This window comes from Rosa rugosa, chromosome 3 (genome assembly GCF_958449725.1).
Source record: "Rosa rugosa chromosome 3, drRosRugo1.1, whole genome shotgun sequence".
Taxonomy (NCBI): domain Eukaryota; kingdom Viridiplantae; phylum Streptophyta; class Magnoliopsida; order Rosales; family Rosaceae; genus Rosa; species Rosa rugosa.
In genome coordinates this window covers 36,266,166-36,293,634 of record NC_084822.1, presented here as the reverse complement: position 1 = coordinate 36,293,634, position 27,469 = coordinate 36,266,166, and the positions used below count along the sequence as shown (strand labels likewise).

At 40.1% G+C, this 27,469-nt stretch overlaps 8 protein-coding genes across 9 annotated transcripts; 5 read left to right on the top strand and 3 right to left on the bottom strand.

Moving 5' to 3' along the window:
• The first annotated feature begins 3,248 nt into the window (after positions 1–3,248).
• Positions 3,249–4,014, top strand: LOC133737666 (uncharacterized). The gene is made up of 2 exons (XM_062165178.1): positions 3,249–3,371; positions 3,481–4,014. Exons 1-2 carry the CDS (start codon positions 3,249–3,251, stop codon positions 4,012–4,014), a joined length of 657 nt encoding a protein of 218 aa, XP_062021162.1.
• A 3,006-nt stretch (positions 4,015–7,020) lies between these two features.
• Positions 7,021–7,485, bottom strand: LOC133737665 (uncharacterized). Its single transcript, XM_062165177.1, has one exon. The coding sequence runs from the start codon at positions 7,483–7,485 to the stop codon at positions 7,021–7,023; it is 465 nt and encodes a 154-aa protein (XP_062021161.1).
• Positions 7,486–9,454: 1,969 nt separating this feature from the next.
• On the top strand, positions 9,455–12,470 carry LOC133736606 (uncharacterized). 2 transcript variants are annotated; one of them, XM_062164156.1, is made up of 5 exons: positions 9,455–10,081; positions 10,186–10,448; positions 11,009–11,146; positions 11,724–11,963; positions 12,110–12,470. In XM_062164156.1, the coding sequence occupies exons 1-5, from the start codon at positions 9,478–9,480 to the stop codon at positions 12,218–12,220; spliced, it is 1,356 nt and encodes a 451-aa protein (XP_062020140.1). In that variant the 5' UTR covers positions 9,455–9,477; the 3' UTR covers positions 12,221–12,470. The 2 variants fall into 2 exon arrangements, with proteins under 2 accessions (XP_062020140.1, XP_062020139.1); XM_062164155.1 differs by having other exon boundaries at positions 11,715–11,963.
• A 45-nt stretch (positions 12,471–12,515) lies between these two features.
• Positions 12,516–14,924, bottom strand: LOC133736605 (pentatricopeptide repeat-containing protein At2g03880, mitochondrial). The gene has a single exon (XM_062164154.1). It carries the CDS (start codon positions 14,913–14,915, stop codon positions 12,948–12,950), a length of 1,968 nt encoding a protein of 655 aa, XP_062020138.1. The 5' UTR covers positions 14,916–14,924; the 3' UTR covers positions 12,516–12,947.
• A 723-nt stretch (positions 14,925–15,647) lies between these two features.
• LOC133735337 (uncharacterized) lies at positions 15,648–18,359 on the top strand. Its single transcript, XM_062162752.1, has 3 exons — positions 15,648–16,062; positions 16,947–17,404; positions 17,904–18,359. Exons 1-2 carry the CDS (start codon positions 15,883–15,885, stop codon positions 17,118–17,120), a joined length of 354 nt encoding a protein of 117 aa, XP_062018736.1. The 5' UTR covers positions 15,648–15,882; the 3' UTR covers positions 17,121–17,404; positions 17,904–18,359.
• A 119-nt stretch (positions 18,360–18,478) lies between these two features.
• On the top strand, positions 18,479–21,474 carry LOC133735333 (exopolygalacturonase-like). The gene is made up of 6 exons (XM_062162748.1): positions 18,479–19,516; positions 19,749–19,889; positions 19,983–20,159; positions 20,342–20,631; positions 20,735–20,963; positions 21,061–21,474. Exons 1-6 carry the CDS (start codon positions 19,319–19,321, stop codon positions 21,286–21,288), a joined length of 1,263 nt encoding a protein of 420 aa, XP_062018732.1. The 5' UTR covers positions 18,479–19,318; the 3' UTR covers positions 21,289–21,474.
• A 788-nt stretch (positions 21,475–22,262) lies between these two features.
• LOC133735334 (damage-control phosphatase At2g17340-like) lies at positions 22,263–25,138 on the top strand. Its single transcript, XM_062162749.1, has 12 exons — positions 22,263–22,506; positions 22,601–22,666; positions 22,781–22,847; positions 22,965–23,033; positions 23,128–23,268; positions 23,514–23,642; positions 23,742–23,828; positions 24,090–24,164; positions 24,240–24,317; positions 24,430–24,507; positions 24,736–24,798; positions 24,907–25,138. Exons 1-12 carry the CDS (start codon positions 22,337–22,339, stop codon positions 24,985–24,987), a joined length of 1,104 nt encoding a protein of 367 aa, XP_062018733.1. The 5' UTR covers positions 22,263–22,336; the 3' UTR covers positions 24,988–25,138.
• Positions 25,139–25,678: 540 nt separating this feature from the next.
• LOC133735335 (cysteine protease XCP1-like) lies at positions 25,679–27,284 on the bottom strand. The gene is made up of 4 exons (XM_062162750.1): positions 26,755–27,284; positions 26,401–26,636; positions 26,158–26,298; positions 25,679–26,047 (listed from the first exon to the last, which is right to left on the bottom strand). The coding sequence occupies exons 1-4, from the start codon at positions 27,233–27,235 to the stop codon at positions 25,832–25,834; spliced, it is 1,074 nt and encodes a 357-aa protein (XP_062018734.1). The 5' UTR covers positions 27,236–27,284; the 3' UTR covers positions 25,679–25,831.
• Positions 27,285–27,469: the final 185 nt, after the last annotated feature.

The following is a 27,469-nucleotide window of genomic DNA, read 5'->3' as shown; positions in this document are numbered from 1 at the left end:
TCCTATTTAAGTAGAGCAAATGCCTAAGGACCCATCCTCGATAGATTGAGAAAAGGAAAGATGAAAGGAAAAAGGACTAAATTTTGTTTTCTACCTTGTACTTTTAGGGTTTCATCAGTTCAGTCCATCGACGGAGAAATATAAGTGTTTGTTTTTCGATGACTACTGGACATGTTATACAATTTCAGAGATAATTCATTAATACTACTTTTAGGGTTTCATCAGTTCAGTCCCTCAACGGAGATATATCAGTGTTTTTCGGTGAGTACTGGACATGTTATACAATCTCAGAGATAATTCATTAATACGAGGGTAAGATATGAGGTTCACCCCAACATCTTAATCCATGATCTCGATCCTTTCACTGCTTAAAGATTCGGGAGGTCGATGTCTTAACTTATAAGCTAGGTAAGTTCAGTCAGGTCTTCGCCGATGAGATCTCTTACAGTAGGCGGTGGGTGGCTAATATTTAGGCCATGGTGGCAAAACTTCACCCTTTCTTCTTATAACAAATTACATATAAGTTATTGACAAAAGATGACTTAACAAATACATCATCTAAAGATTGAATTAAACATATAAGGAATAAATCTTACAAATAAGGACAATGTACTCTCCACTTGCCACATGTCATGAGTTAATTTACTTTTTTATCCTTAACTACTTTTTTTGACTTCTAATCCCTTTATAATGATTAAATCTTTACAAATAAGGACAATCTGCTCTCCACTTGCCACATGTCATGAGTTAATTTACTTTTTTACCCTTAACTACTTCTTTTAACTTATAATCCCCTTATGTTACTTTTTTTTTTTTTTTTTTGAGAATAATCTATGTTACTTTTTTTTTTACTGAGAATAATCCATTTATGTTACTTTTTTTTCCCCGAGACTAATTCGTTTATGTTACTTTTTTTTTAGAATAATCCGTTTATATTACTTTTTTTTTTTCTTCTACTACTCTCATCTCATCGTCCAATCCTGCTACTGCACTCGTCCAATCCCGCTACTGCACTCATACTTGTCCAGTTTTGCTACTGCACTTGTACTCGTGTTCTGCTACTGCACTCGTCATCGCCTAATCCTGCTACTGCACTCGTCCAATCCCGCTACTGCACTCATACTCGTGTTCTGCTACTGCACTCGTCATCGCCTAATCCTGCTACTGCACTCGTCCAATCCTGCTACTGCACTCATACTTGTGTTTTGCTACTGCACTCGTCATCGCCTAATCCTGCTACTGTACTCGTCCAATCCTACTACTGCCCTCATGCTCCTCCAGTTATGCTACTGCCCTCGTACTCGTGTTCTGCTACTGCACTCATCATCGCCTAATCCTGCTACTGCACTCGTCCAATCCTGCTACTGCACTCGCTGCACTCATGCTCGTTCAGTTCTGTTACTGCACTCGTCCAGTTCTGCTACTGCCCTCGTACTCGTGTTCTGCTACTGCACTCGTCATCGCCTAATCCTGCTACTGCAATTGTCCAATCCTGCTACTGCACTAGCTGCACTCATACTCGTCCAGTTATGCTACTGCACTTGTACTCGTGTTCTGCTACTCTACTGGTCATTGCCTAATCCTGCTACTGCACTCGTCCTATCCTACTATATGATTCCCTCTATCACTACAATCATTTTCCTCATAAAAAAAAAATTAAAAAAAATTAAAAAAATTAGTCTTTTTGTTCTTTTTCTTTTACCACCGCAAACAGAGAAACAAATGCTTGAAAGATATGAATCACTAGCAGACATATGGGTCCCATCATCATCACTCTCTCCACCATCTCTCCCAACCTACCTCTTTCCTTTGCATTTGCCACCTTCATTTTCATTCTTGTTTCCTAGAGGACTTCCAGAAACTTGAAGATCACAGAATGATTGGATAGCAAATTTGATTTACATCTCAGAAAAGTTTGATAGCAAATTGAGCAACAACCCCAATCTTCTTCTCTTCTTTCGTGAATACCCACAAACCATCTTGCCAAAATTAGCATGAAATTAAATTAAAAATTGGATCTTGATTTTCTCAGCTCCTGAACCTTAGATTCATCCCAAAACAAATACCTTGCCTGCAAATAAAATCAGATCCAACTAAGAAATCAACCAACACCTCGGCAATCCAACTAAAACAAATGATTAAGCAATTAACACATGCTAACCCAAGAGCGGTGGAGATCGGTCTCATCGAAGCCGATGATGACCTCCTCGACGAAGTACCTCGTCGAACTGAAGTGACCTCTCTCCCGGAGCTGCAACGACAACTTAGCGTCGTCGAAGAGGCCTGGACCTCTCTCATTTGCTCTCGTCGGAGTCCATCGTGGCTCTCCCTCTCTCTCTCTCTCACTGCGGGGAGTGCACACACCTCTGAAAAATAAGAGCAGCAGCGGTTCCGTCCATTTTGCAAAGGCGAGTTGGGTCGGACTTGGATTAGGATGCGAACGGGTAAAACGGCGGAGAGAAAAAGAGAGATTTTGGTCAGTGGCATACACGTAAATATTTCATCAAACTAAACATTTTGGTCATTTTCCATTAAAATTGGGAGTCAGAGTTGCATCATTTGGCTTTTGGGCCTGGGCTCATGTCCTGATTTGTATAAATCTTTTTGAAAGTAGGTTTTCTGTGTTTACATCTTTGGTCATGTGCTACTATGTAATTTTCTGTTCTTCTTAACTTCCAGTTCATTCTAAGGAAAATAGTCAATTACGGTTCATTATCTTATACAATTTGAGATATGTGGGGTATGTCTAGGATGCCCCTCGCTTTTTTTTTTCTCATTGACTTATTCTTTTACTTTTTAACCGATCGTTATCTACAAACAATCGTTAGTTTCAGCTTTTTTTGAGAAATTTGGTTTATATGATCTGGTCAAGTAATCTTGACACTTGGTTGTGCTTCATCCACGTCACATTTTTCCTGAAGGAGTAGATTTGTGCAGGTGTATTCCCTTATATTTGGCCCCAAAAATCTAATTTTACTACAAACATGGTTATAAAGGAACTATTGGGCCACCATTAGAATCCCCTAACGGGAAAGAGATGCGAGCAAATCCTTGGAAACAAAAGCAAGCCCAAAATAGTGTTGGAGAATGTAGGAGTCCCTCCCACATCTAAGAAAAGGTTTAAGGAACTTGTCCTGATAAATGTTCCCTTTGAACACTTGTTAAGAGAGAGTGGAAAGGCCCAATGGGTGGAGGCAAACCCAAGGCCAAAACTTAATCAAAGCGAGTTCCTAAGCAAGAATTACATTATGAATGTCTTAGGTGATTCTTTGTATGATGTCTATTCATCATTCAAGACGGCTAAGGAGTTGTGGGAATCCCTCGATAAGAAGTACGAATCTAAGGTTGCAAAAGAGGGAGACATCCCTGCTGTAACTCTTAAGGCCATTGAAGCATGGAATCAAAGCGAGTTCCTATGCAAGAATTACATTATGAATGTCTTAGGTGATTTCTTTGTATGATGTCTATTCATCATTCAAGACGGCTAAGGAGTTGTGGGAATCCCTCGATAAGAAGTACGAATCTAAGGTTGCAAGTGCCAAGAAGTTCATCATTGGCAGGTTCCTGAACTTTAAGATGAACGACACCAACTCTGTTGTGAAGCAAGTGGAGGAACTCCAGATCATTGTTCATGAGTTAGATGATGAAGGTATGGGCCTGAACGAGACTTTTCTTGTTGGTTCAATCATTGAAAAATTACCCCCTTCTTGGAAAGATTTCAAAATATATCTTAAGCACCTAACTGAAGATATGAACCTTGATGAGCTTATTCTCAAACTTCATGTGGAAGAGGATCACTGCAAGAATGAGAAATATGATATGACTTTTATGGAAGCAAAAACCAATGTAGTTGAAGGCAGCACCTCCAAGTCTAAGTTCCCTCACAATCAAAAGAAGAAGGGGAAGGTTGCTGCCAAAAGAGCATTCACTGCCTTAAAGGCTAATACTTTCAAGAAGAAAATTCAAGGTGGCTGCTTGGTGTGTGGGAAGCCTGGTCATAGAGCCAAGGACTGACGCCACAAGAAGGAAGGGAATTCTAGAACTTCTAACCAAGCAAATATGACAGAAGATCAGTTTGTTGTTGTTGTGTCTGAGGTCAAACTAATGACTAATACTAATGAATGGTGGGTTGACATAGGTTCAACAAGGCATGTGTGTGCTGAGAAGAACATGTTTGCTATATATGAACAAGTATCAGGTGGAGAGAATCTGTACATGGGAATGCTAGTACTACTGCTATTGAAGGAAAGGGAAATGTGGTTCCCAAACTCACTTCCGGAAAAGAACTCACACTCACTAATGTGCTGCATGTTCCTGAGATTCGAAAGAATATAATTTCTGGTTCCCTTCTTAGCAACAAAGGCTTGAAGTTAGTATTTGAATTTGATAAGTTTGTACTCACCAAGGGTGGGATGTATGTAGGAAGGGGCTACCTTATGAGGGGGCTCTTCAAAGTTAATGTACTACCTACTATTAATAATAATAGTGCAGGCAATAGCACTGCTTATATCTACTTACTTGACTCCTTTAATTTATGGCATGCTAGACTAGGCCATGTTAATCATCGCTTATTGAAAAGAATGGTGAATTTGGGACTGTTTTCTAAGTGCAATCCTAATGATAGTGATAAACATAAATGTGAGATCTGCATTGAATCAAAGTATGCAAGACACTCTTATAAATCTATTGAAAAATCCAATGAAGTACTTGGATTGATTCATAGTGACCTTTGTGATTTTAAATCAACTCCAACTCGTGGAGGAAAGAATTACTAAATATCATTCATTGATGATTGCAGCAAGTTTTGCTGTGTCTATTTGATAAATAGCAAGATGAAGCTTTGAATATGTTCAAGATATACAAAGTAGAAGTTGAAAATCAATTAGACAAGAGAATCAAAATTCTAAGATCAGAGCGAGGTGGTGAATATGAATCTAATGAGTTTTTTGAATTTTGTTCTACACATGGAATTGTGCATCAAACAACTGCACATTATACCTCAATGAAAAATGGGTTGCTGAACGTAAAAATAGAACATTGAAGGATATGATTAATTCCATGTTGAACAGTTCAGGTGCACCACACAATCTGTGGGGTGAAGCACTCCTTGCTGCAAACACAATTGTTAATAGAATTCCTTATAAAAAGAGTGAACAATCTCCCTATGAAATCTGGAAAGGAAGATTGCCTACATATAAAACTATGAAAGTGTGGGGTTGTCTTGCAAAGGTTCAAATTCCTCTTCCAAATAGGCAAAAGCTTGGACCAAAAACGGTGGATTGCGTGTTTATTGGTCATGCAAATAATAGTGATGCATATCGGTTTTTGGTTCACAAATCTGAAAATGTAGAAATACAAGTAAACACTATCATTGAGTCTGCTGAGGCTGAATTCTTTGAGGATATATTTCCATTCAAAGATAGATCATGTACTAGCAGAAAACGAGTACATGAAGATGCAAGAATACTTGTCGAAAATAATGAAAATGATGCATGTACTTCTAAGGTTCATGATCAAGATTTGGAACCACGAAGAAGTAAAAGAGCAAAGGTTGCAAAAGATTTTGGACCAGACTTTATGACCTTTATAACTGAAGAAGAACCTCAAACATACAAGGCTGCAATTGAGTCATCAGAAGCACCTTATTAGAAGGAGGCAATTCAAAGTGAAGTAGAATCCATTAAGAATAACAATACATGGAAATTGGTTGATTTACCACCTGGAAATAAACCAATTAGATACAAATGGATATTCAAAAAGAAACTAAGACCAGATGGTACCATTCACAAATATAAGGCTCAGTTAGTAGCAAAAGGGTATCGTCAAAAAGAAGGTCTTGAGTTCTTTGATACTTACTCTCCTATCACTAGAATTACTTCCATTTGAATGTTAATAGCAATTGTTGCTATATATAATCTAGAAATACATCAAATGGATGTCAAAACGGCATTTTTAAATGGTGGATGTCAAAACAGCATTTTTAGAGGAAGAAATTTATATGGAACAACCTGAAGGGTTCATAGTCAAAGGTCAAGAGAAGAAAGTCTGCAAACTTGTATGGACTTAAACAAGCCCCAAAACAATGACATGAGAAATTCGATAATACAATGATGTCTTATGGTTTTTCCATAAATGAATGTGACAACTTTAAGCAAATCAAAAATACTTATGTGATTGTGTGTCCATATGTGGATGACATGCTAATAATGGGAACCAACAAAGACATCATTAAATCCATAAAGAAGACGTGAAATTCTAGTTCTGATATGAAAGATATGGGGTTAGCCAATTAATTCTTGGAGTGGGAATTCTATGAAATTTTGATGGTTATATTTTCACCCAAAATAGTTGAGGGTAAAATAGTTATTTGTTGTTAAATTGTGTATGTGAGAACAAAAATTTGTTGCTGGAGTAAGTGAGATAATTTTGGTTGATTTTGGTGCTTTGGGTCAAAGACCCTAATAAAAATTCTATTAAAGAACAAAATCTAAATTAAAAATTCAATAATAAAAATCCAAAACTAATATTCAAAAATCAAAATCTACATAGATTCAAAGTGATTCCCTTATTTGATGGCGCAATCACCAGTGCTAGTTTAATATGGTAGTATTAAAGGTTAGAGAATAAGAGATTGAGAGAGATGATCAAAGGAATTGTTGGTATGCACATACGTCCTAGGCACAAGTATTGGAAGCACAAAACTCGTATCGCCAATATAAGAAGTAAGTAAAGCCCCCAGCTGGCCATCCCGATACCCCATGGGGCGATATCGAGATCCTGAGCTTCCCACACCGAAAGAAACGGAGCCAGACTCCCACAAATCTGCTACAATAAGGGCATCTCCAACAACCCAAAGAGGTAACTGTTTACTATCGCTTTCTATTATCATTATCTTATAACGATATTGACTTAGGCATCGGAGCGTTGAAGGCCGGCACACCCGGTCTTCCCTCTGACATTCGTCTGTTTTGCAGATAAACGAGACCGATAGCGATAGTAGCAAACCGCGACATCCCGTGTTTAGCTGGACCAGACCCCTCTCGAGACAGCTGAAACATTTGGCGCTAGAAGGAGGGTTCGAACCTCGGACCTCGGACCGGGCTGATCAATGGGCATCTCGCCAAGGAGTAACCGCCCCAGTGGCAAGTGAGGAATCTCCAATACCTCGACATTCTCCACCTCAGGCATATCGGAACCCACAGTTTGCTCAACCCTACTCGAAACTCCACGAGACGAACCATCACCACCTCCTCGGGAACTGCCCACGGCACCCCCACGAGGACCACCCTCACCACCTCCTCGGGAAACACCCTCGCCACCTCCTCGAGAACGTCCCACGGCACCCCCGCGGGGAGCACCCTCTCCATGACTGCGAGAAATACCCACGCCACCTCCACGAGAAGTGCCGACACTACCACGAGAAACTCCTTCACCTCCACGAGAGGAACTCTCTCGCCTACAGCGACTGCGATGCTCCCGCGTCATACTAACAGCGATACAAACAACTAGTCAATCGCCTCCTATCTATCGCCTTCCTAGACCCGCCCCCGCAAAATTTCAAATCCTAATAACCTAACTCGGAGCCGCAACAACAAACCCAGCTCAACCTGAAATTCCCTCTCCAAAACTTCACCGGACCTAATGCCACCCAGAGCCCGCCGGTAAATCTCACTCCCGGAAAATGACCCCCCTAACAAAACCCACGCACACAAACACCCTCAGACAAACCCAGAAAGGCCAAGAGACAGCGTACCTGTTCACTCCTCCAACCGGAAAACAGAGACAACGACGCCAACAAAACGAAATTCCGACCACCACCCGAAAGTTTCAAGCTTTCTACACCCTAAAGGCTGTAACTTTAATCCGTTCTTATCCCAATCTACAACAAGAACACAGGAACAGTAACTAGCCCCATATCCCTCCTCTGTCCTTATAAAGGGACCTCGAGAATACAGGGACCGTTGGACGTGCAAGGACGACAACACCAGATCTCACCACGTGTCCGACATCCCTGAACGTTACAGAAGTCATGCACTGTCGCCTCGACTCCTTACCACTACGCCATTATTACATGTTCCGGACTCCAGTACACCGGGCTTCCTGCACACAAAAAATGAATGACATCACTACACGTGTCACCAGGGCATAGCGTATGCGCCAAAAGACACATGAAACCCTACCACCGATTTTGCGATAGCGACACAACACCAAGTGCGATTACGATCTCCTCACCCCAGCCAAGACTCCTCTTAAGTGGGGACTTGGGGGTAATGGCTGTACGGAAGCCACGTGGCATGAACTCGCCTTGAACTTCTGATACTTTTACCAAAGACAAACTCCCCACCCAAGAGAACTCTTGACCGGGGACTTGTTAGTACGCACATACCTCTTAGGCACAAGTATCGGAAGCACAAGACTCGAATCGCCAATATAAGAAGTAAGTAAAGCCCCCAGCTGGCGATCCCGATACCCCACGGGGCAATATCGGGATCCCGAGCGTCCCACACCGAAAGAAACGGAGCCAGACTCCCACAAATCTGCTATAATAAGGGCATCTCCAACAACCCAAAGAGGTAACTGTTTACTATCGCTTTCCATTATCATTATCTTATAACGATACTGACTTAGATATCAGAGCGTTGAAGGCCGACACACCCGGTCTTCCCTCTGACATTCGTCTGTTTTGCAGATAAGCGAGACCGATAGCGATATTAGCAGACCATGACATCCCGTGTTTAGCTGGACCAGACCCCTCTCAAGACAGCTGAAACAAGAATTATAGCTATTATATACTAGGGTTCTAGGCCTTTGGGTCTTGGATTCAGTATGATAGTATATCATTTGAGAATAAAATTATAATTGGAGATTTAGAACTTACTTTTTTTTTTTGATTGATTTAAAACTTACTTATAACAAACTGGACAAATAAATATATATTTATTATGTATATAAATTTAAAACTTTTTCCTATTATATTTAAAAAAATACTGGTCGATTTGGATTCCGCAGTTGAAGCACAAGACAAACCAACCCAACCCAGTACATAAATGGGTACTAGACGTCTAGACCGGCTTTCAATTTTTAAAGTTAAAAAACCTTAACCCAACCATATTTATCGGTCAGTTTGGTCGGTTTGTACCCTGCTTTACACACCCCTACTTGAGAGAAAATTTAGAGGTCCTCCCAATAGAAACTTTCTTTTAGAAACAGATTTAATTTTATATAAGTTGACTTTGATAATTAAAAAAAGATGGAGGTTGAAATATCAAATTTAGAGATTCAACTAGAACCACCCATCCTATTTTGGTAGGATTCAAAATAAATCTTGCAAATTTGAATCCAGTTCTCTATGTTGGGCCATACCCCTAAACATCAAACCAGGGATTTCATTGGGCCTGAACACCTTAGCCCTCAAGAATCTATCCCATCTTTCACTCTTTATAAATCCACCAGCTTCCTCAGTCAGCCACTGCTGACATGACACCTGAGAAGAAAATGGAGCTCCTCCTCCTCCATCTCTGCCTACTCTCTCTTCTCCTACTCTCATCAACACCCATCTCTGCAGAAGAAGAAGAAGACTCATCACCCATAATCTCAAGGTTCCAAAAATACCTCCAAATCAACACGGCCCATCCTAAGCCCCTGTACCAGGAAGCAGCCGATTTCATCCTCTCCGAGGCCAACTCCCTCTCCCTCGATTCCCAGACCCTCGAGTTCGTCCCCGGCAAGCCCCTCGTCCTCCTCAAATGGCCCGGCTCCGACCCTTCTCTCCCCTCCATCCTCCTCAACTCCCACACCGACGTCGTCCCGGCCGAGCACGACAAGTGGGCCCACCATCCCTTCTCGGCCCACGTCGACCCGAGTGGGAAAATCTACGCCAGAGGCTCCCAGGACATGAAGTGCGTCGGGCTTCAGTACCTGGAGGCCATTCGACGGCTTAAGGCTTCTGGGTTTAAGCCCACTCGGACTGTTTACTTGTCTTTCGTTCCTGATGAGGAGGTCGGTGGCCATGATGGCGCTGAGAAGTTTGCTGAATCTGATGTTTTCAAAGCCTTGAACGTTGGGATAGTTCTCGATGAAGGTCAGGTCCTTTATGCTTTTACAGTCTTACTTAAAAAAAAAAAAAGGAGACTTGGAGTGTGAATTTGATTGTGTTATTTGGGTGATTGGTGTTTTGGAAAACAGGGTTGGCCTCGCCGAGTGAGCATTATAGGGCTTTCTATGCGGAGAGGTGCCCGTGGTGGTTGATCATCAAGGCTACTGGAGCTCCTGGACATGGGGCTAAGCTGTATGACAATACTGCTATGGAGAATCTATTGAAGAGCATTGAGAGTGTGAGGAGGTTCCGTGCTTCGCAGTTTGATTTGGTGAAGGCGGGTTTGAAGGCTGAAGGGGAGGTCGTCTCGGTCAATATGGCATTTTTGAAGGCTGGCACACCCAGTCCAACTGTAAGTTTACTCATTTTGGTGTTTTTTTGTGCGGGATTGTGGTGGTCAATTGTAGTTCTTAGTGTAATGGATTATTGTTCTTTAGGATCAAATCATGTTTAAAATGGTTATCTTACATGTGATTGCTGACTCTTCATGTTTAAGAGTTGCGAGGGCCCCAATAAATTTTTGTTGTAGTATGCAGTACTGCATTGCAGATTCACCTAGTTCTGGACCAGCATCGTAATAGGCAATTTATATTTTATGATATCAACTGGAACTGAACAGACTGTTTGCTGCATACTCAACAGAATGGCTTGTAGGTTGTAGGTGCTATTGAAAATATGAATGTAGGAACATAATTCCAATAGATCATGGGTTTGTAGAGAGCTACAATTCACATGTTAGGGGGAGTTGTGAGGCTGTGGTGCAATAAAATGTAACATGATTTTATTTCTATGGGACATAAAATGTTAAACACTGAAATTAGTATCATGTTTGAAGATGTTTCTTCTTCCCCTTTCTACCAGTCATAATATTTTCTTTCTGATGATAAATGCTCCCCCTTTTTTCTGTGCCAGGGTTTTGTCATGAATTTGCAGCCATCTGAAGCAGAAGCTGGGTTTGATATTAGGGTCCCCCCAACCGCTGATCAGGAGTCTTTGGAGAAACGGATTGCTGAAGAATGGGCGCCTTCTTCACGGAACATGACATTTAGGGTAATTAGTTCTTTGATCCTTTTAAGTAGAAATTAGTGGATACTTACCAATAGATGAGTATAATATGTGCACGCCAGGATGAAAAATGCCTCAAATCAATGCAATTGCTATTCAATATAAAATTAGAAAGTATTGACTGAGAAATTCAATATGGTGTGGTATATGCAGTGGTTACATTGCACTAAATTCTAGAGCCTACTGAAGATCGCTGTGATTAGAAGGATATTATACATAACATCACATCCTTGCTGATAAAATATATGGAAAAAGCTTTCCTCCTTTTACTCATGTGTCATACAACCGTACAAGCGTGTTCTTCTTTCTTGCCTAAAAATTTCTGTATTTTGAACTGTATGCTCTAATGCCCTGTTAAATTTGCCACAATCACTTCAAATGTATTTTGAACTGTATGCATTAGATTTAGCTTAGCCTAGCTGCATTACATCAGTGGAAAGTGAACTACCATATGTATGGCAGTCCAAAGTTTCCATTTTCAGGCATAAATGGATTATGGTGAAGTAATATGAATAGTCTAAATCCATGCTAGTTTCTCTAATTAACGTCATAGCTTGGGCAGTTCAAGCAGAAGGTTTCTGTGCTTGATGAATCTGGGAGGCCAGTCCTTACAGCAACTGACAGTTCAAACCCCTGGTGGGCCCTGCTAGAAGAAGCGGTCAAAAAAGCTGATGGAAAACTTGGTAAACCTGAGATTTTTCCTGCTTCAACAGATGCTCGCTATTTCCGGCTACAAGGCTTGCCAGCAATTGGATTCTCTCCTATGGCTAACACTCCTATTCTGCTCCATGACCATAACGAGGTGAACAGCCAAGTTGTTTTTATTGTTTTTTGTATATACATCCTTTGGTTGTTTTTGCTCATGCATCGAAAATTTATGTTATTCCCATTGTTCATTATCCAATTTAGCCTCTTGAAATCTGACCATTTATTTTCATTTTGTTGCAGTTTCTAAACAAAGATGAATACTTGAAAGGAATCAAGATTTATGAATCCATTATCAAATCTTATTCATCTTATGCTGAGCATGCGACGGCGGGCTTGAGAGATGAGTTGTAGAGGAGAAACATGGTTGAATCCTTTTTGCAAGAGGACAGCATAGCGTTTTTGCTCTGTTGTAATATATTTGGAGATCAGAGATGTTGTGTAATACTGTAACAATAAGAGGTGTGTAATACTGTAACAATAAGAGGGAAGCTGGGGGTTCACCTTTAACTATGCACACGATCTTTTTATTGTAAGCTGGTTGGTGTTTTGGTAAATAGACATGGTTTTAGTATATAGATTGATCCCTCATGGAATTTCAGTTTCTCATTTTCTCATAATGCATCAATCAATATTAGCAATTCATTCATGACAGAAAAACAAATGCTATTTTTCATCTTATTGCACTTGATCACAAGAATTCTGTTGAATAAGTTTCATGTTTGGTGGATCAAATTGAAGGGCAATCATGACAAAAACAGTTATGATCTCCCACCATTTTATGTTCACTAATAAACAGAAACCTTCTGCTGGTAGAAGGACAAGCTGCCGTCTAAAGTTGACGGACATTCGATGGTCATCCAAGCTTTGCAGCTTATAGTTTCTGGAAAGCCGATGAGCTGGAAAATATCTGCTAATATGAAATCCGCCATTGTTGGCATTGTCTCTATCAGCTCCAATTTCATCAAACAATTCTGTGAGAGTCCATTTTGAGCACCAACTTGGTCTTTCAGGAGGCTTCTTTTCACCTCACGTTTTACTGATATATGGGGTCAAGAGCGCTTATGAACCTCTGCTTCCCCTACCAATAATCTCCACAGGAACATACTCCATCTTGAAAATGGTGGTACCGAATGGGATCTCTTATCACAATAGTTCTCTGCTCCAACTTTGCTACAAGTTTTGCAAATACATGACAGTCTCCACAGATCCTGAGGTTTTTCCTGACCCTAACAGTCATTCCCTTAGGCAAGTTCATTATACCAAATACAATGGCCAATCTTTCACTGTGCGATAGAAGAGAAGCCTCCCTCTGTTCTCCCTCAAGATCTTGCAAAACAAAGTTCGTATCTGGAACATAACCTATTCCCATGAGTCTATCAATCAAGAAGCTTAGCTCCTTATTGATCTCTTCTATTTGTGGATGCGAGTCATCTCCCATAATAAACGCATGGATCTGTTTGTTCACTTCAATCCAACTACACCCTGGTTCTTTGGTGATTCCTCTGGCTCTCATACTCTTCCTAACTTCTGCAACATCATCCCATCTCTGAGAAATTGCATATAGATTGGATAATAATATGTAGGTTCCAGCATCATCAGGGTCCATTCTCAGAATTTGTTTGGCAGCATGTGTAGCTAGATCAACATTCCGATGAACCCTGCATGCGCCGAGCAAAGTCCTCCATGTCACTGCATCTGGTTCACATTGCATTTCTTGAATCAACCTTGCTGCCTCGTCAAGCTTCCCAGCCCTTCCAAGAAGATCAATAACACAGCCATAGTGCTCTCTTCCAGGATCAATCCCGAAGAGCTGCTTCATATTCTGGAAGTAGTACCACCCCTCTTCTAAAAGCCCCGCATGACTACAAGCAAACAGAACCCCAAGAACTGTGATGTAGTTTGGTTTTGTCCCCGAAACCTTCATCTCCTCGAACAACTTCAGTGCCTCTTGGCTGAAACCATTTTGTGCCAACCCTGCAATCATGGTGCTCCAAGAGATTACATCCTTCTCCACCATCCTCGTAAAAACAGCGTCCGCATCTTCCAAACTGCCACACTTGCAATACATATCCAGAAGCGCATTGTTTAGAATTAAATCCGGACCATACTTCAGTGCATGAACATGGACTTGTCTCCCCAATTCCAAAAGCGCCAACGCTGTACAGGCTCTCAAGACACTCGTCAACGTCGCCTCTTCAGCTTTAAAACCTGCTCTCTTCATCCTCTTGAAAAGATCCAGAGCTTCATCGCCATCACTGTTCTGCGCAAAAGCTCCAATGATAGAGCTCCAAACAACCGAATCCCCAGTCACCATCTCATTGAAAACGCCTAGCGCATTATGCAAGTCACCCAATTTCGAGTAGACATCAATCAGAGCACTCCGAACAAACACATCAGACTCTAACCCCACTTTAACAATACAACAATGCAGCTGCTTGAGATTCCCTAACCCCTCGCAAGCCCTCAAAACCGAAGAGTATGTGAAGCTATTCGGCCACACACCCTCTCTAAGCATCAAAACCAAAGACTCCAAGGCCTTGCTGTTCATCTTGGCATGACAATAAGCTGAAATCATAGTCGTCCAGGAAATCACATTCCTCTCAGGCATTTTGTCGAACAGTTGCTCTGCTTCATCCAATAGAGAAAATTTGACATACATGTTTATGAAGATGTTGATCAAAAAGGTTTGGGGGTGGTGCCCATTTGAGAAAACGTGCTTGTGGACGAGCTTGCCTTGTTGAACGGCGCGACGAGCTAGGCAGCACTTGATGAGCTCCGAGTAGACGACGGAGTCAGCCCAAAGTCCACGTCTTTGCATAGCTTCCATGGCCGTCATGGCTCTGGGGAGGTCTCTCTGGTAGCAGAATTGGGTGAACTGTTCGACCAGAGTCGGTGATTCTGTGACAGTGGCCATGTGAGAGCAACGACGTGAGAGTGAAAGTGGAGGCCATGCTTTGTATTTGAACTTGGAGACGGCTCTCATTTGAGGACAGAGAGCGGGTACAGAACTTGGAGATGGCTTTACCACTTTATTACCCAAACTCATCGTTTTAGGTACGAGAGAGTACTCGACCAAGGTTTTTTAATTTTTTTTTGGTTAAAATTTTATTTTATTTTATAATCAAAAAAATTTCTTAATTACAAACTGATAATGGTCACATCATTTATTGAAGGATAAAAAACTAAAGACAAATATCAATAAATTAAGACCAAGAACTCTCACTCGAAAGAGAAGACACAAACATGTCAATAAATCTAACAATGAGGACAAGATTAAACGACTGATCGAGCCAAATTGAACGAAATAGTAAACTGACATAGGTAACCACAATAGAGAACTTTTGGATGTGTCATCCTAAAATCTTCTAATCACTTCAACGTATATGCTGATAATGAAACAAACGGTCTTAAGCTGGAAGAAAACTTGGGTCCTATTAACCGCGGATCTGCTACTCAAATTCAGGAACCCAGCAGAATCCATGAGGACAACCCTAACTTAAAAGAGCCTGAACTTATTTGACATAACTAGGACAAGTGACCACAACATAGAACTATTGGGTGAGCCACCCTATAATCTTCCATCTCAAGCCCGACTTGAGCTTAATCAAGTTCGTGCCACTTTGACAGCTTCGGGGTTCGAACTTAGGTTGGGGAGCACACCCAACTAGACAAGAACCACTAGGCCACTTACAGTGGTTCCCTACTAAGCTTACTATAAGATATTTTTTTACAACACGAGCCAAACGAGTGCAATACGAACCAAGCTCCATTTACGGCCCCAAGCGGGAGAGTCCTCTTTAAGTCCATAAAACCCCAAAAGAAAGACGTGGCAGGGAAGCAAAGGAAGGTCCGAATTTATTTGTCCCTATCTTTCGGCAATCGCCGCCTAGTCGGAACTCCCGATTCCTGACTCACCAGCGCAAGCAATCATGTCCATGATTGATTGAGTGAACCAACGTCTTAGGGTTTCTTTTTCCAATTAGAATTGTGGGTTCGAGATTGGAGCTTCGAAAATGTCTCTGAGAATCAAAGTGGTGGTGGACAAGTTTGTACAGGAGCTCAAGGAAGCTTTGGATGCGGATATTCAAGACAGAATCATGAAGGAGAGGGAGATGCAGAGCTACATCGAAGAACGCGAACGCGAAGTCGCCGAGCGTGAAGCTGCTTGGAAAGCCGAGCTCTCTCGCCGTGAGGTCATTTTCCTTTTCCCTATTCCCTTTTACTGTACCGTTTTCAATTGAATCCCATTACTTGCTTCAATTTGTGTTTTTCATTCCTGGGTGTCTTCTCTTTGGGTTTGCATTGCCAAATTTCCCTGCTTTTTGATTGGTTTAGGAACCCAGTGGAGGTTCAATTTTTGTTACAGCCATAGCCCCATGGACGCACAAATGTAAAGTTTATACTATCTCAGAATTTAGCAATCATAAACTGAAGAATCATATCAAACTGGGTTCTTGTTACTTGATGCTTAAATTTCTTCGACAATGACCAACTGTAGAAACTGAGTGACCTGTGTGTTTGTCTGGAGAGAAAGCTACATAGGAATGGAGAGATATTGACCCCAAAATCTGTGTCTTTTCTCATTGACTCTTAATGAACCACTGAACACTTAACAAATACTGCTGCCTTACCGAGTTCACTTCAAAGTTTGGTGTTGTTTCTCGATGCCTAATTTTATTTTGTTAGATGACCGATGAAGTGAGAAGAAGTTACATTGAAATAGAGAGATAGTCACCGGAGAACTTGTGCTTTTCTTATCGACTTATAATGAACCACTGAACTCTTGACTCATTTCTCATCGACTTATAAGTTGAAAGTTCTGATTTGGAACCTGGTTTTTTAGTTGCACTTCATGTTCATGACCATAACATTTTCTCTGACAAGTTGTGTAGGGGTTGCAATTTTCATACATATCATAATTGTTTCTGTAACAGTCTTGAGTCTAGGCTTCTTCTCAGGAAATTCAGCTAAGGCTATTTATGTGGTTGTATTCATCACTGTAATCACCATTGTTTAACAAAGTGTATGCTGTAACACTGTTTTCTGTTTTAGCCTCATAAACGTTATCTTGTTTCAGGCAGAAATTGCCAGACAAGAAGCAAGGCTGAAAATAGAGAAGGAAAACCTTGAGAAAGAGAAGAGTGTTCTGATGGGAACTGCATCAAATCAAGATAACCAAGATGGAGCTCTTGAAATCACTGTAAGTGGTGAGAAGTATCGATGTCTTAGGTTTGCCAAGGCAAAGAAATGAATGCATTAGAAAGCAGGATGAAAGAAAAGAAAAAAAAAAAAGAAAAAAGAAGCTAATGCTTGCCTTGATTGTGTTATAAGTTCTACTTGCTTGGAAAGTTTTCAAACTTCATTCGTTGTATGCAAGCTCCAATTCATGTATATCCAGGCATATAATTGGAAGCATTGCCCAAAGTCCTGTCATTTGTTTAGATTCAAAAGGGTAAGCAGGTTTTGTGTGCTCGAAAACAAACTAATCTTGGCAATGATTGCATCTCAACTCCAAAATACCTTGAACCATACCTGGTAAGTAGTGTAGTTTGACCGATTTGTGCTACATGATTACTTAATTAATTCCTGGATTGTTGTCACATATTGCAAGTTAAAAAACTTTCAACATCTTTTTTGCTCATGCTTTGTCGGTGTGATTCGTGGAAGTTAAGTAAATGTTATGAGTGATATGGAAATGGATCGTGTATAACTAACTTGAGTGGAATTGACTTGGAGTTTTGAGATTATGAAGCAATATTGCATTGTTAGTGGGTTCTTTCCCCAAAGACTCAAGCTTCCTATTGATTGTAATAAGATGCATATCCAATAAAACCATTGTCAAGTTAAAGGAAAGAAAAGAAAGAAAACCCAATCAATTAACCAATCAAAACCATTGTCAAGTTGTCTTGCATCCACCAATAAGGCAGTGCACACACCCCCCCCCCCCCCCCCCCCCCCCCCCCACCAAAAAAAGAAAAGAAAAAAAAGCAGTGCATGATCGATCGATAAGTGATTCCTTTGTTTTCATTTGCAGTGAACATTACATGAGGTTATGTGAATAGCACCCGGGATTTTATGGGCACTTTTTTTTCGAAATTCCGGTTGTTGACTGTCATGAAAAAAGTATATTATGGGATTGCCCGCTTTGGCTGGTAGAAGAAAACAGACTTTGTTCAAACCTGTTCGGGAAAGAATCTGGTATAAGATTACGAGCTGGAAGGAGAAGCTGCTTTTCTCAAGCTGGGAAATAAATTCTGTTAAAATCGGTGATTCAAGCAATTCCCTCTTATTCTATGAGTGTGTATCGTATGCCATTGTATTTGTGTCACGAATTATCAGGACTTTTAGCTCGTTTCTGGTGGAGTCGAATAAAAGGAAAGAGTGGGATTCCTTGGTCTCAGCTGTGTCAATGTAAATTGATGTCCGACCTTATCACAACTGATGGGTTATGCAATTATCATTTGATTAATTACTAGTTCCTTCTAGTGCATTGAGGTTGATGCTATATTTTCTATTCATTTACCTCTATATCCAGTTCCAGATAGATCAGTTATGTGGGCATTACACTAACAGGGATTACTCTTCATACACACTACGTAGTGGTTGTCCACGCAGCAAACTGTATTCAGAGATTACTCTTCATGCATTATGGACTTATGCTAAAAGCATAAACAGGTGTCCTTGCTCACTCCATTCAAGAAGGGTGTTGGTGATTGGAATAAAGGAACTTTTGCTGATCTATTTCATCATGCTTCTTCATTCTAATCACAATCAGAATTGACTATGGTGTTATTGAGCAAGCTAGGAATGAGGAGCTGTTTCAATGTAATTAAACCAATGCACAGCTTTTTATTTTCACAAATCCAAACCTTATTTGGGCAACTGCTGCTCGCACTACTCTAACACAACTTTCTTCCCCTCCACATCTGTTACAACGATGGAGAAGACTTTGTTGATGTCTCTAGAGGTCGAAGAGGTTTGGGGGCAGTGTTACGTGATGAATGTGGTGATTTCCTTGCAGTTTCTAAAGGCTTGTCAGGTCATTTCAGTGTCAAGGCAACCAAACTTTATGCAGTAGCTCTGGGCTTACAAACTCTTCATCAAGCAAAATTTTTAGGTCGGCTAACATTATCTTGGAAATGGATGCGCAGGAGGTGATTAATTAATTATTTCAATTTCTTCTTCTTCTCCAAAAAAGAACAAAAAGAAAAAAAAGAAAAAGCTTCATTTTCGGCGGTTGACGACCTCCACTCATGTAGTGGGAGTAGTGGGAGAGGGAGTTAATAATAGCAGTTATGGTTCCTTCTTCCTCGTCCAAAATCCCGCCCTTTTCACCACCTTTCAAAATCTACAGAGACTACTACCCTATATGAATAAAATGGCCAACACTAACGCTCAAGCAGAACTGCAAATTAGGCAAGCAGAGGTCCGAAGTGAAAGAGGAGCAATATGATGAGCCTCGACTACTTCTATGTTAGATTGCTCTTATTGCTGTCCTTATTTTGCTTCGAATGTGTGTTTGGCAGAGAAAGAGGAGCAGGTTCAGGCTTGCAGACCATCAATGTAGATCGCAAGGCCAAAAGCTCTCTTTTTTTTAATGTCAAGAGCTTTGGTGCCAAAGCAGATGGCCAAACCGATGACAGCAAAGTTCGATCTCAATTCTTTCTTCCACACCCTTATTTTCTTGAAACCCTTTTTAGTATTATTCTTGATTCAAAATCCTTTTTAGAATATCACTCATTTTAAGTTGAAGCTTAATCGAGTTGAATGTGATGTTAGCCATGGATGGCTCTTATATACCGAAAACATGTTACCCAGCTTCATAGTAAGCATGGATACTTTGACAAGGAGTACTTAGTAATGGTGCTTGTAATTGCAGGCCTTCACAGCAGCATGGAAAGAGGCGTGCCAGTCCAAAGGTAGAGTCCACCTAATAATCCCAAGAGGAACATACATGATTGGCCCTCTTAAGTTTTCAGGCCCCTGCCAAAACGTATCGGCTCTAAATCTTCGAGTAAAGGCAAGACTATCTCTCCATCAGTTTGACATTTTTGCAGTTAATATCAAGCCATTTGCTGATGATTGATTTTGAGAAATGAATACTTACTTGCAGGGTTACTTGAAGGCTACAGCGGAGTTGTCCAAGTATGAATTCGGTGGCGGTTGGATTGAATTTGCTTGGATGAAGGGGCTAACCTTGACCGGAGGCGGAACCTTTGATGGTCAAGGTGCTAAAGCCTGGCCTCACAATAAGTGCTCTAAAGACTCCAATTGCAAACTTCTTCCAACTGTATGTACATGTTCTACAGCTTGCCCTTTTTGTTCTTTTAGTTCAATGTGTTCACAACTTACATTTGTATAAGCTCTGCTATATGAAGGACTCAATTACTTGACCTTTTAGTTAAGATTAGAAAAGGTTACTTGTAGTACTAAATGAGCAATTAAACTCTTTGTATTTTATTCCCTTTTCAGAGTTTGAAATTTGTTGCAATGAATAAGACAGTGATCCGGGGCATATCCTCGGTGAACAGCAAGTTCTTTCATATAGCTGTTGTGGAATGTCACAACTTCAAAGGTAGTAAACTCAAGATTCAAGCCCCAGAAACCAGTCCTAATACTGATGGAATCCACATTGAACGAAGCTCGAGTGTGTACTTCTCTTCGTCACACATTGCTACTGGTGATGACTGCATCTCAGTTGGACAAGGGAACTCCCAAGTCACCATAACTAGCATTGCTTGTGGACCTGGTCATGGAATCAGGTATATACATTTAAATTCTCTCAGTAATATGCCTAGCCTCTTTTAATTCGTTCAAATGAACTAATGTATGAAACCTAACTAATCGATCTCATTGTAATTCTAGTGTGGGAAGTTTGGGAAAATATCCGAATGAAGGAGATGTTAGTGGGCTTGTGGTCAGAGACTGCACCATTTCAGGTACCACAAATGGTATTAGGATCAAGACATGGGCTAACTCTCCAGGTAGAAGTGCAGCCACCAACATGACATTCACAAACATCATCATGAACAATGTGACCAACCCCATCATAATCGATCAGACGTATTGTCCATTCACGTCTTGCGCTACTAAGGTAATCAATAAGGTGTAAACATGCATGTTCAGTCTATTTCTGGTCTCTGTTCTAGGCTTCATATACACTCAAAAATTTATATATAAACAATCTGCAGGTGCCATCAAAAGTGGAGCTGAGTGACATTTACTTCAAGAACATAAGAGGGACCTCGTCTTCTCAAGTAGCGGTTGCACTTGAATGTAGCAAAGGGATTCCATGCCAGAACATTTACCTTGAAGATGTTCATCTGGACTTGTCATCTGGGAAGGAGGAAGCCACTTCAACTTGCAGTAATGTTAAAGCCAAATTCATTGGCACCCAAATCCCACCACCATGTACTTGATTAGTTTTCCCTTTGTTATGTGGATTGAGAATAAGATCCAGATTGATAGTTTCCACCTGAACTTTGATGTTGAACTGCAATCCTAGCTGTTTCAGGAAGGTTAACTTGAGTTATCTTTGTGGATTTCTGTGTCGAATATTATAACAAAGCTTTAAGGCCTAATAAGGATCAAGGAGACCTGTAAGCAATTAGCAGGAGTCATAACAATCACTCATCAAATTCTTTTTGAACAAAATTTATTGTACAATATCAACAATTTTGGAGGGTGATGTTGGTTGAGTATACTTGCAAATAACGGAATATGTTAGGTACACTCAAGGAGTCAAGGTGCATGAGATATGTTAGGTAAGGAATCTATAATCATTTGGTCAAAACCAAACAAGAAGATCCGGTGATGGCAGCGAGCTTCATTTCGTTAGCTCAGAAAAATAATTGCATAACTTCATTGATGTCTTGAAATTTTTAGTTGTGCTTATTACTATGTAAAATCACTTGATATTTTGTTGACAAGAACTTGATGAAAATATGATAGAGAAAAACAAAGGACATATATAATATACTCATTTTTCAATTGTTACATTTATTTTTTCATTTGATAAAAAACATGACATACTTCGATTTACATTAGAACATATGGTTTTAAAATACTATATTATTGTGTTCATTACTTAGATGGCAACGCATGAAAGTTTATGACATGTTTGTTCAATAATAACAAGCATTTGAGTCGTAAGCTTGATTTTTAAAAATTCAATACCGTAGAGATCACAGGTTTAAATCTTTGACATCATGGGATCATGGAAAAAAGTTTTCGTTTCTACTCTGTATGGCCTCTAAAATAACGACTATGGTATTTAAAAAAAGAAAAGAAAGCCGAGAAAGGAAAAGAGTATAAAAGAATAATAGTATAGTAGGAAAGATTGGATTCTCTTGGGTCATTTCCATTCCCATTCCCATTCCCACACGCCCTGTCGCTTTTTGGTGTTTATAACTTATATATATATATAAACACTAAACGCAGTCGGAGAAGTTGAAATCGGAGACGAAAATGGAGAGCGCTTCAGAATTGGTGGCATTTCCGCTGCTGACGACGCCGATCGAATCGAACTACAGAGCCTGCACCATCCCTTACCGCTTCCCCACCGACAATCCCCGCAAGCCCACCCCCACTGAGATTGCTTGGATCGACCTCTTCCTCAACTCCATCCCTTCCTTCAAGTAATCCCCATTTTTCTTTTCAGCTCCCATAAACCCTAATCACTTCGTTTTTCTTATTCTGTTTGTGAATTTTGATCCAATTCTTTTGGAGCAGGAAGCGAGCTGAGAGTGATGCTACAGTCAATGATGCTCCTGCTAAAGCTGAAACGTTTGCTCAGAGGTAAAACTACACTGAATCACTGATTGCTTTGCTTTCTGGTAATACTAAACTGGATCAAGTGATTAGGGCTAGTTTTCGAAATGCCTGTAACTTGTTTGTGATTGTGCCTGAAAGGTACTCTGAAATACTTGAGGACTTGAAGAAGGATCCTGAGAGTCACGGCGGTCCGCCTGATTGCATTGTAAGCATTATGTTAATTTTGATTGCCATTTTAATGCTGTACCGATGATGTTACTGTTTTTTGTGTTGATATGAACTGTTTTGTGGGGGTTCGGGTTGGGTTGGGGGATTTTTTTAGCTACTTTGCAGACTTCGTGAGCAGATTCTTAGGGAGTTGGGGTTCAGAGATATATTCAAGAAAGTCAAGGTGAGTGACTCTGTTAACTGTTGTATTGCAGTTTATTGTAATGAATTGTGTCATTGACTGAATTGGAGTTTGGAAATGTGATTGGACACTTCAGGATGAAGAGAATGCAAAGGCCATAACCCTGTTTGAGAATGTGGTGGATCTTAACGATGCTATTGAAGATGAAGGCAAGCGGGTAGAGAATCTGATTAGAGGAATATTTGCTGGGAACATATTTGATCTTGGTTCTGCACAGGTATGCAGATTTTATAGTTATATAGAACTATTTTAAAAGTTGATTGAGAGTCAATTTAATATCCAGCTAAGGCTTAGTTCTCCACTGCTTGGATTTCGTTGCATTAGAGCTTTACATTTGAGCTGACATCATACTGATACTTATTGATATGCATTATAAGATGGTTCTTTTGTACACAACTACATTTTAGAACTAAAGCTTTCAGTGGAGTTACTTGACCGTTTTTCTTGCCCTTATTATTGAAGCTTGCTGAAGTTTTCTCAAAGGATGGTATGTCTTTTTTAGCTAGTTGCCAGAACCTTGTCCCTAGACCTTGGGTTATTGATGACCTGGACACTTTCAAGTTGAAATGGAGCAAGAAGCCTTGGAAAAAGGCAAGTTTCATGTTTAAGTAACAATACATATCTTTGGAAGAATCTATACCGTTATATTGCTTCTTATGTAGTAAGCAATTATGTTTTTTGTCTTCACAGGCTGTTATATTTGTTGACAATTCTGGTGCCGATATTATTTTGGGTATCTTACCATTTGCAAGAGAGTTACTCCGTCGTGGTACACAGGTATGCAGTCAGATCTGGTTTCCTCGTTGCAATCTATCTGGTTCTTGTGGTAGAAAGTCCAGAAGTTTTCTAGAATCCTTTGTTTTTCAAAGAAAAATTCTGTAGTATATGTATTAAAGTTGCATCGTCATAATGGAATGTTGTTTTGAGAGCTGATTTCTTTTCCTTTTCCAAAAACTTAAATTGCTTTTATGCCCCCTGTTTCAATGAGTTCCATTCTTTAGTCTATTTTGACATGATCACCTCTTTCTTATTTTGCAGGTTGTGTTGGCAGCTAATGACATGCCTTCTATCAACGACATAACCTACCCTGAACTGATTGAGATTTTAGCAAAGGTAATAGCAAAACTTTAGAATATATTTTATTCAAAATCTTGGTTGGCTCTGACATTATAAACGACAATTCAACAGCTGAAGGACAACCACGGGAAGCTCAAGGGTGTTGATACTACAAATCTTTTCATTGCCAATTCCGGTAATGATTTGCCGGTAAGGGAATGGTATTTCTTATTTGTTGTCAGATTGAATTGATGCGAGTCTGTTAAAGGATTATGAAATATTAATCTAAGAATAGCCTTTTTGTCTTCTCAATTCATCGCAGGTTATTGATCTTGCAAGCGTGTCACAAGAGCTTGCCTACCTGGCCAGTGATGCAGACCTAGTTGTCTTGGAAGGGATGGTAAAAACCTAAAATCCCTCCTGGATTCTTATTCAATTGTTGAATCAACTAGTTTACGTTGAAGATAATTTATGTATATACTGGAAATAGAGTGAATGAAGTAGGCATTATTACTGTGGTAGATATGGATGCTAAAAATGGTGCAGTGTGCGGAATATTGGATGTGTTCAATATTTTTAAATAATGTTGTTTATGTTGTCTTTACATATCTTATCTTGCTTTTGACAGGGTCGTGGGATAGAGACAAATCTCTATGCGCAATTCAAGTGTGATTCCCTGAAGATTGGAATGGTAAGTTTTGTTGCTTCTAATGCTGATTTAGTCGAGGAGTCTTTCTTCATTTCTGCACAGTATTAATCTTGTGCAACTTATGTTTCCTTCTCCCCCATCAATAATCAGGTGAAACATCCAGAGGTTGCCCAGTTTCTTGGAGGACGGCTATACGATTGTGTCTTCAAATACAATGAAGTTTTGAGTTGAGAATATGCTGATTCTTGTCTATTACTCCTGACCCATTCTATTCTAAGTCTTGCAGTAGATGAAGTATTAGGTCCTTTAGTGACGGGAAGATCTTATATATGTGAACTTTCAAAATTTCCTCTACTGATAAATAAAAATGGAAATTGTCACACGCGGTTCTGTTTTATGAATGTGAGCAGGTTTGCACACAATCAACCCAACTAATTCTTAGTTTCAATGAGAAATAAAAATCTCTTTTAGCAGTGAATTCGCCAATACAATGCTTTTGTTTTTGCTATTTTATTTTTATGTGGAGGGATGAAAATTAGTGTGAGAAAGATAAGAAAGGAGTGGATGGAGAATACCCAGTTTAATATGATTTGAGCGTTTAGTTTTTGTTTATTAGGTCAGATTGAAGGAATAAGATTTGTGTAATGCTGAAGAAAAGAGAGCAGATCTCAGAAGAAAAGAGAGAAGGATTTCAGAGAGTTAATATCTGCGCCAGTCTAATCAGGCAGGGGAGAGACCAATTTAGACCCAGCTGGTATTCTAGGGTTTTACTATAAGAAAACTTTGAGTTTGTACGGTTCATGGTTTAATTTCATCCTTTTTCCATTTTTAATTTTTACCTTTGTGAGACCATATAACAATCTTTTAGACTTGAAAAAAAAAAACGAATAAAAAAAATGTCTATTGTTGTTTCCAGTTGCAATTATATGAAATACTTTCCATGAGTCTAGCCATGTTATTGATAAACTTGAAGGGAAAGCTTACACAGTTGAAAATCCATCACCGTGGAAGTATTAAACAGGGAAGAAAAGCAAGAAAGATTTTGGTTTTTAAGGGGATTTCATATTTTAATTGATCACTTCTTCTTGGTGGGATATGAAGCCATTTTGTTGATACCGCAGATTCCTTCTGCCTTTCCTGTGTTTCTCTTCATCCTTATGTATCCCTTCTCTCCCCACTTTGGTCCCCATGAGTTCTTCACAATGATGTAATCCAACCCCTTTGATGTTCCATAGCCGACTGCTGCTACACCATGATCTAGCTCAGTTCCACATCGCCCGTTGAACACACCCTGCAAAACCGAAAAATCCAAGTAACAATTTGTAAAGTTCCTCCTAGCATTACTTGACCTTTTGAGTATCGAGTTGAAATAGAGGAGGGATAGTGTTATAAAAGGCTTACCCCACTGTAGAACTGGAAATCTCTGTCAGAGGCCTCAATAGCAACACTAATGGGCTGGTGAGCCAGTGCCTTGAGGAGAGCTTGTTCACTATTTTGAGGCACATCTTGATAACCAGATATGGTCACCACCTCTGATTGTCCCTGAAGATTACAAAATCACATGTCAACAACAAGCCATGGTTTCTTGATAGCTAAATTTGATTCAAGTAGTATAAAGCAGCAGGTGACCGCAGTTTATATTACCCTTGATTCCTCACAAGTTCCTTCGTCCATGATATAGGGGTATTCTTCCTCCTTGTGAAGCCCACCATTAGAGATGATAAATTGAAAAGCATAGTCCATCAGACCGCCATTGCAGCCATTGTTGAATGACTTGTCACAATCTATCAGTTGCTGTTCAGACAGCGATGTTAGGTTTCCTGTGACTATCTGGTTTATGCCTTCAACAGCAGCAACTGTAGAAAATGCCCAACAGCTACCTGCATAACATTATCATCTTTGCTCATTAGTAGTGTTCGCTTGCCAGATATTTGACATGTTATGTTATCGGATTGTAAATCACAGTTCAACATATAGTGTGTGAGCTTTGGCACATACCACATGAACCTTGGTTCTTGACTGCAGTAACAGCTCCTTTCTTTCTCCAGTCCACAGACTTGGGCAATGCCTTTATGTCAAAATCACGGTAACTGAACTCTTCTTCAGAGGAGTCTCTCCTTCTTGGGGATTCACCTTTTAGCCCCAAGTACTTGCTTTTGAACTCTTCGTGGCTCAAGTCAGCAAACTCATTCAATCCAAGCCAGTAGCTGTCAACATCTAGCTTCTTATTCCTTTCATCAATGTGCTTGACATTGTCTCTGAATATCTCAAACCTATGGAGCTTCTCCTCCATGTTGTGGTAAATCTTGCCATGTTTCGATATCCATGACTCGAAGAGCTCAATGAACTTGTCCATGGAAGACAAGTGCGCGGGTGAGTAGCCCACAATTGAAAAGTCATGAGCCAGACAATAAGTGCCTAAAAAGAAAGGCACAATGAAGAGCAGAAAGGAGACTTTGGAAAATGAAGAGAAAGCCATTAGTGCTGAGCAAGAAGAGAAGAGAGGGAAAAGAGGAAGAGTTGAATTGATGAATGTGAAGGAGGGTACGAGTGGTCTTATATAGTGTTTGATTTCATGGTATTGGGGTTGCTTTCAAATGAAGTGGTTGAGTTGTTTTCTACAATACTGAGGCTTTACGGTTGGTTCTTTTGGCAGGCTTTTGTCCCAAGCAAGCATTCTTATTTGTTTAAGGGTAAAACTAGATCCAATATG

Coding starts and splice junctions, on each gene's coding strand:
- LOC133737666 (XM_062165178.1), top strand. CDS start 3,249: ATGAATGTCTTAGGTGATTCTTTGTATGATGTCTATTCATCATTCAAG. Junction 3,372..3,480: donor AAGAGGGAGACATCCCTGCT/GTAACTCTTAAG, acceptor TCATCATTCAAG/ACGGCTAAGGAGTTGTGGGA.
- LOC133737665 (XM_062165177.1), bottom strand. CDS start 7,485: ATGACGCGGGAGCATCGCAGTCGCTGTAGGCGAGAGAGTTCCTCTCGT.
- LOC133736606 (XM_062164155.1), top strand. CDS start 9,478: ATGACACCTGAGAAGAAAATGGAGCTCCTCCTCCTCCATCTCTGCCTA. Junction 10,449..11,008: donor CTGGCACACCCAGTCCAACT/GTAAGTTTACTC, acceptor TTTCTGTGCCAG/GGTTTTGTCATGAATTTGCA. Junction 11,964..12,109: donor TGCTCCATGACCATAACGAG/GTGAACAGCCAA, acceptor ATTTTGTTGCAG/TTTCTAAACAAAGATGAATA.
- LOC133736605 (XM_062164154.1), bottom strand. CDS start 14,915: ATGAGTTTGGGTAATAAAGTGGTAAAGCCATCTCCAAGTTCTGTACCC.
- LOC133735337 (XM_062162752.1), top strand. CDS start 15,883: ATGTCTCTGAGAATCAAAGTGGTGGTGGACAAGTTTGTACAGGAGCTC. Junction 16,063..16,946: donor CCGAGCTCTCTCGCCGTGAG/GTCATTTTCCTT, acceptor ATCTTGTTTCAG/GCAGAAATTGCCAGACAAGA.
- LOC133735333 (XM_062162748.1), top strand. CDS start 19,319: ATGATGAGCCTCGACTACTTCTATGTTAGATTGCTCTTATTGCTGTCC. Junction 20,160..20,341: donor ATTGCAAACTTCTTCCAACT/GTATGTACATGT, acceptor TTCCCTTTTCAG/AGTTTGAAATTTGTTGCAAT. Junction 20,964..21,060: donor TCACGTCTTGCGCTACTAAG/GTAATCAATAAG, acceptor AACAATCTGCAG/GTGCCATCAAAAGTGGAGCT.
- LOC133735334 (XM_062162749.1), top strand. CDS start 22,337: ATGGAGAGCGCTTCAGAATTGGTGGCATTTCCGCTGCTGACGACGCCG. Junction 22,848..22,964: donor GCGGTCCGCCTGATTGCATT/GTAAGCATTATG, acceptor GGATTTTTTTAG/CTACTTTGCAGACTTCGTGA. Junction 23,034..23,127: donor ATATATTCAAGAAAGTCAAG/GTGAGTGACTCT, acceptor TGGACACTTCAG/GATGAAGAGAATGCAAAGGC.
- LOC133735335 (XM_062162750.1), bottom strand. CDS start 27,235: ATGGCTTTCTCTTCATTTTCCAAAGTCTCCTTTCTGCTCTTCATTGTG. Junction 26,637..26,754: donor CAAGAACCAAGGTTCATGTG/GTATGTGCCAAA, acceptor AATGTTATGCAG/GTAGCTGTTGGGCATTTTCT. Junction 26,048..26,157: donor ATTTCCAGTTCTACAGTGGG/GTAAGCCTTTTA, acceptor TCGGTTTTGCAG/GGTGTGTTCAACGGGCGATG.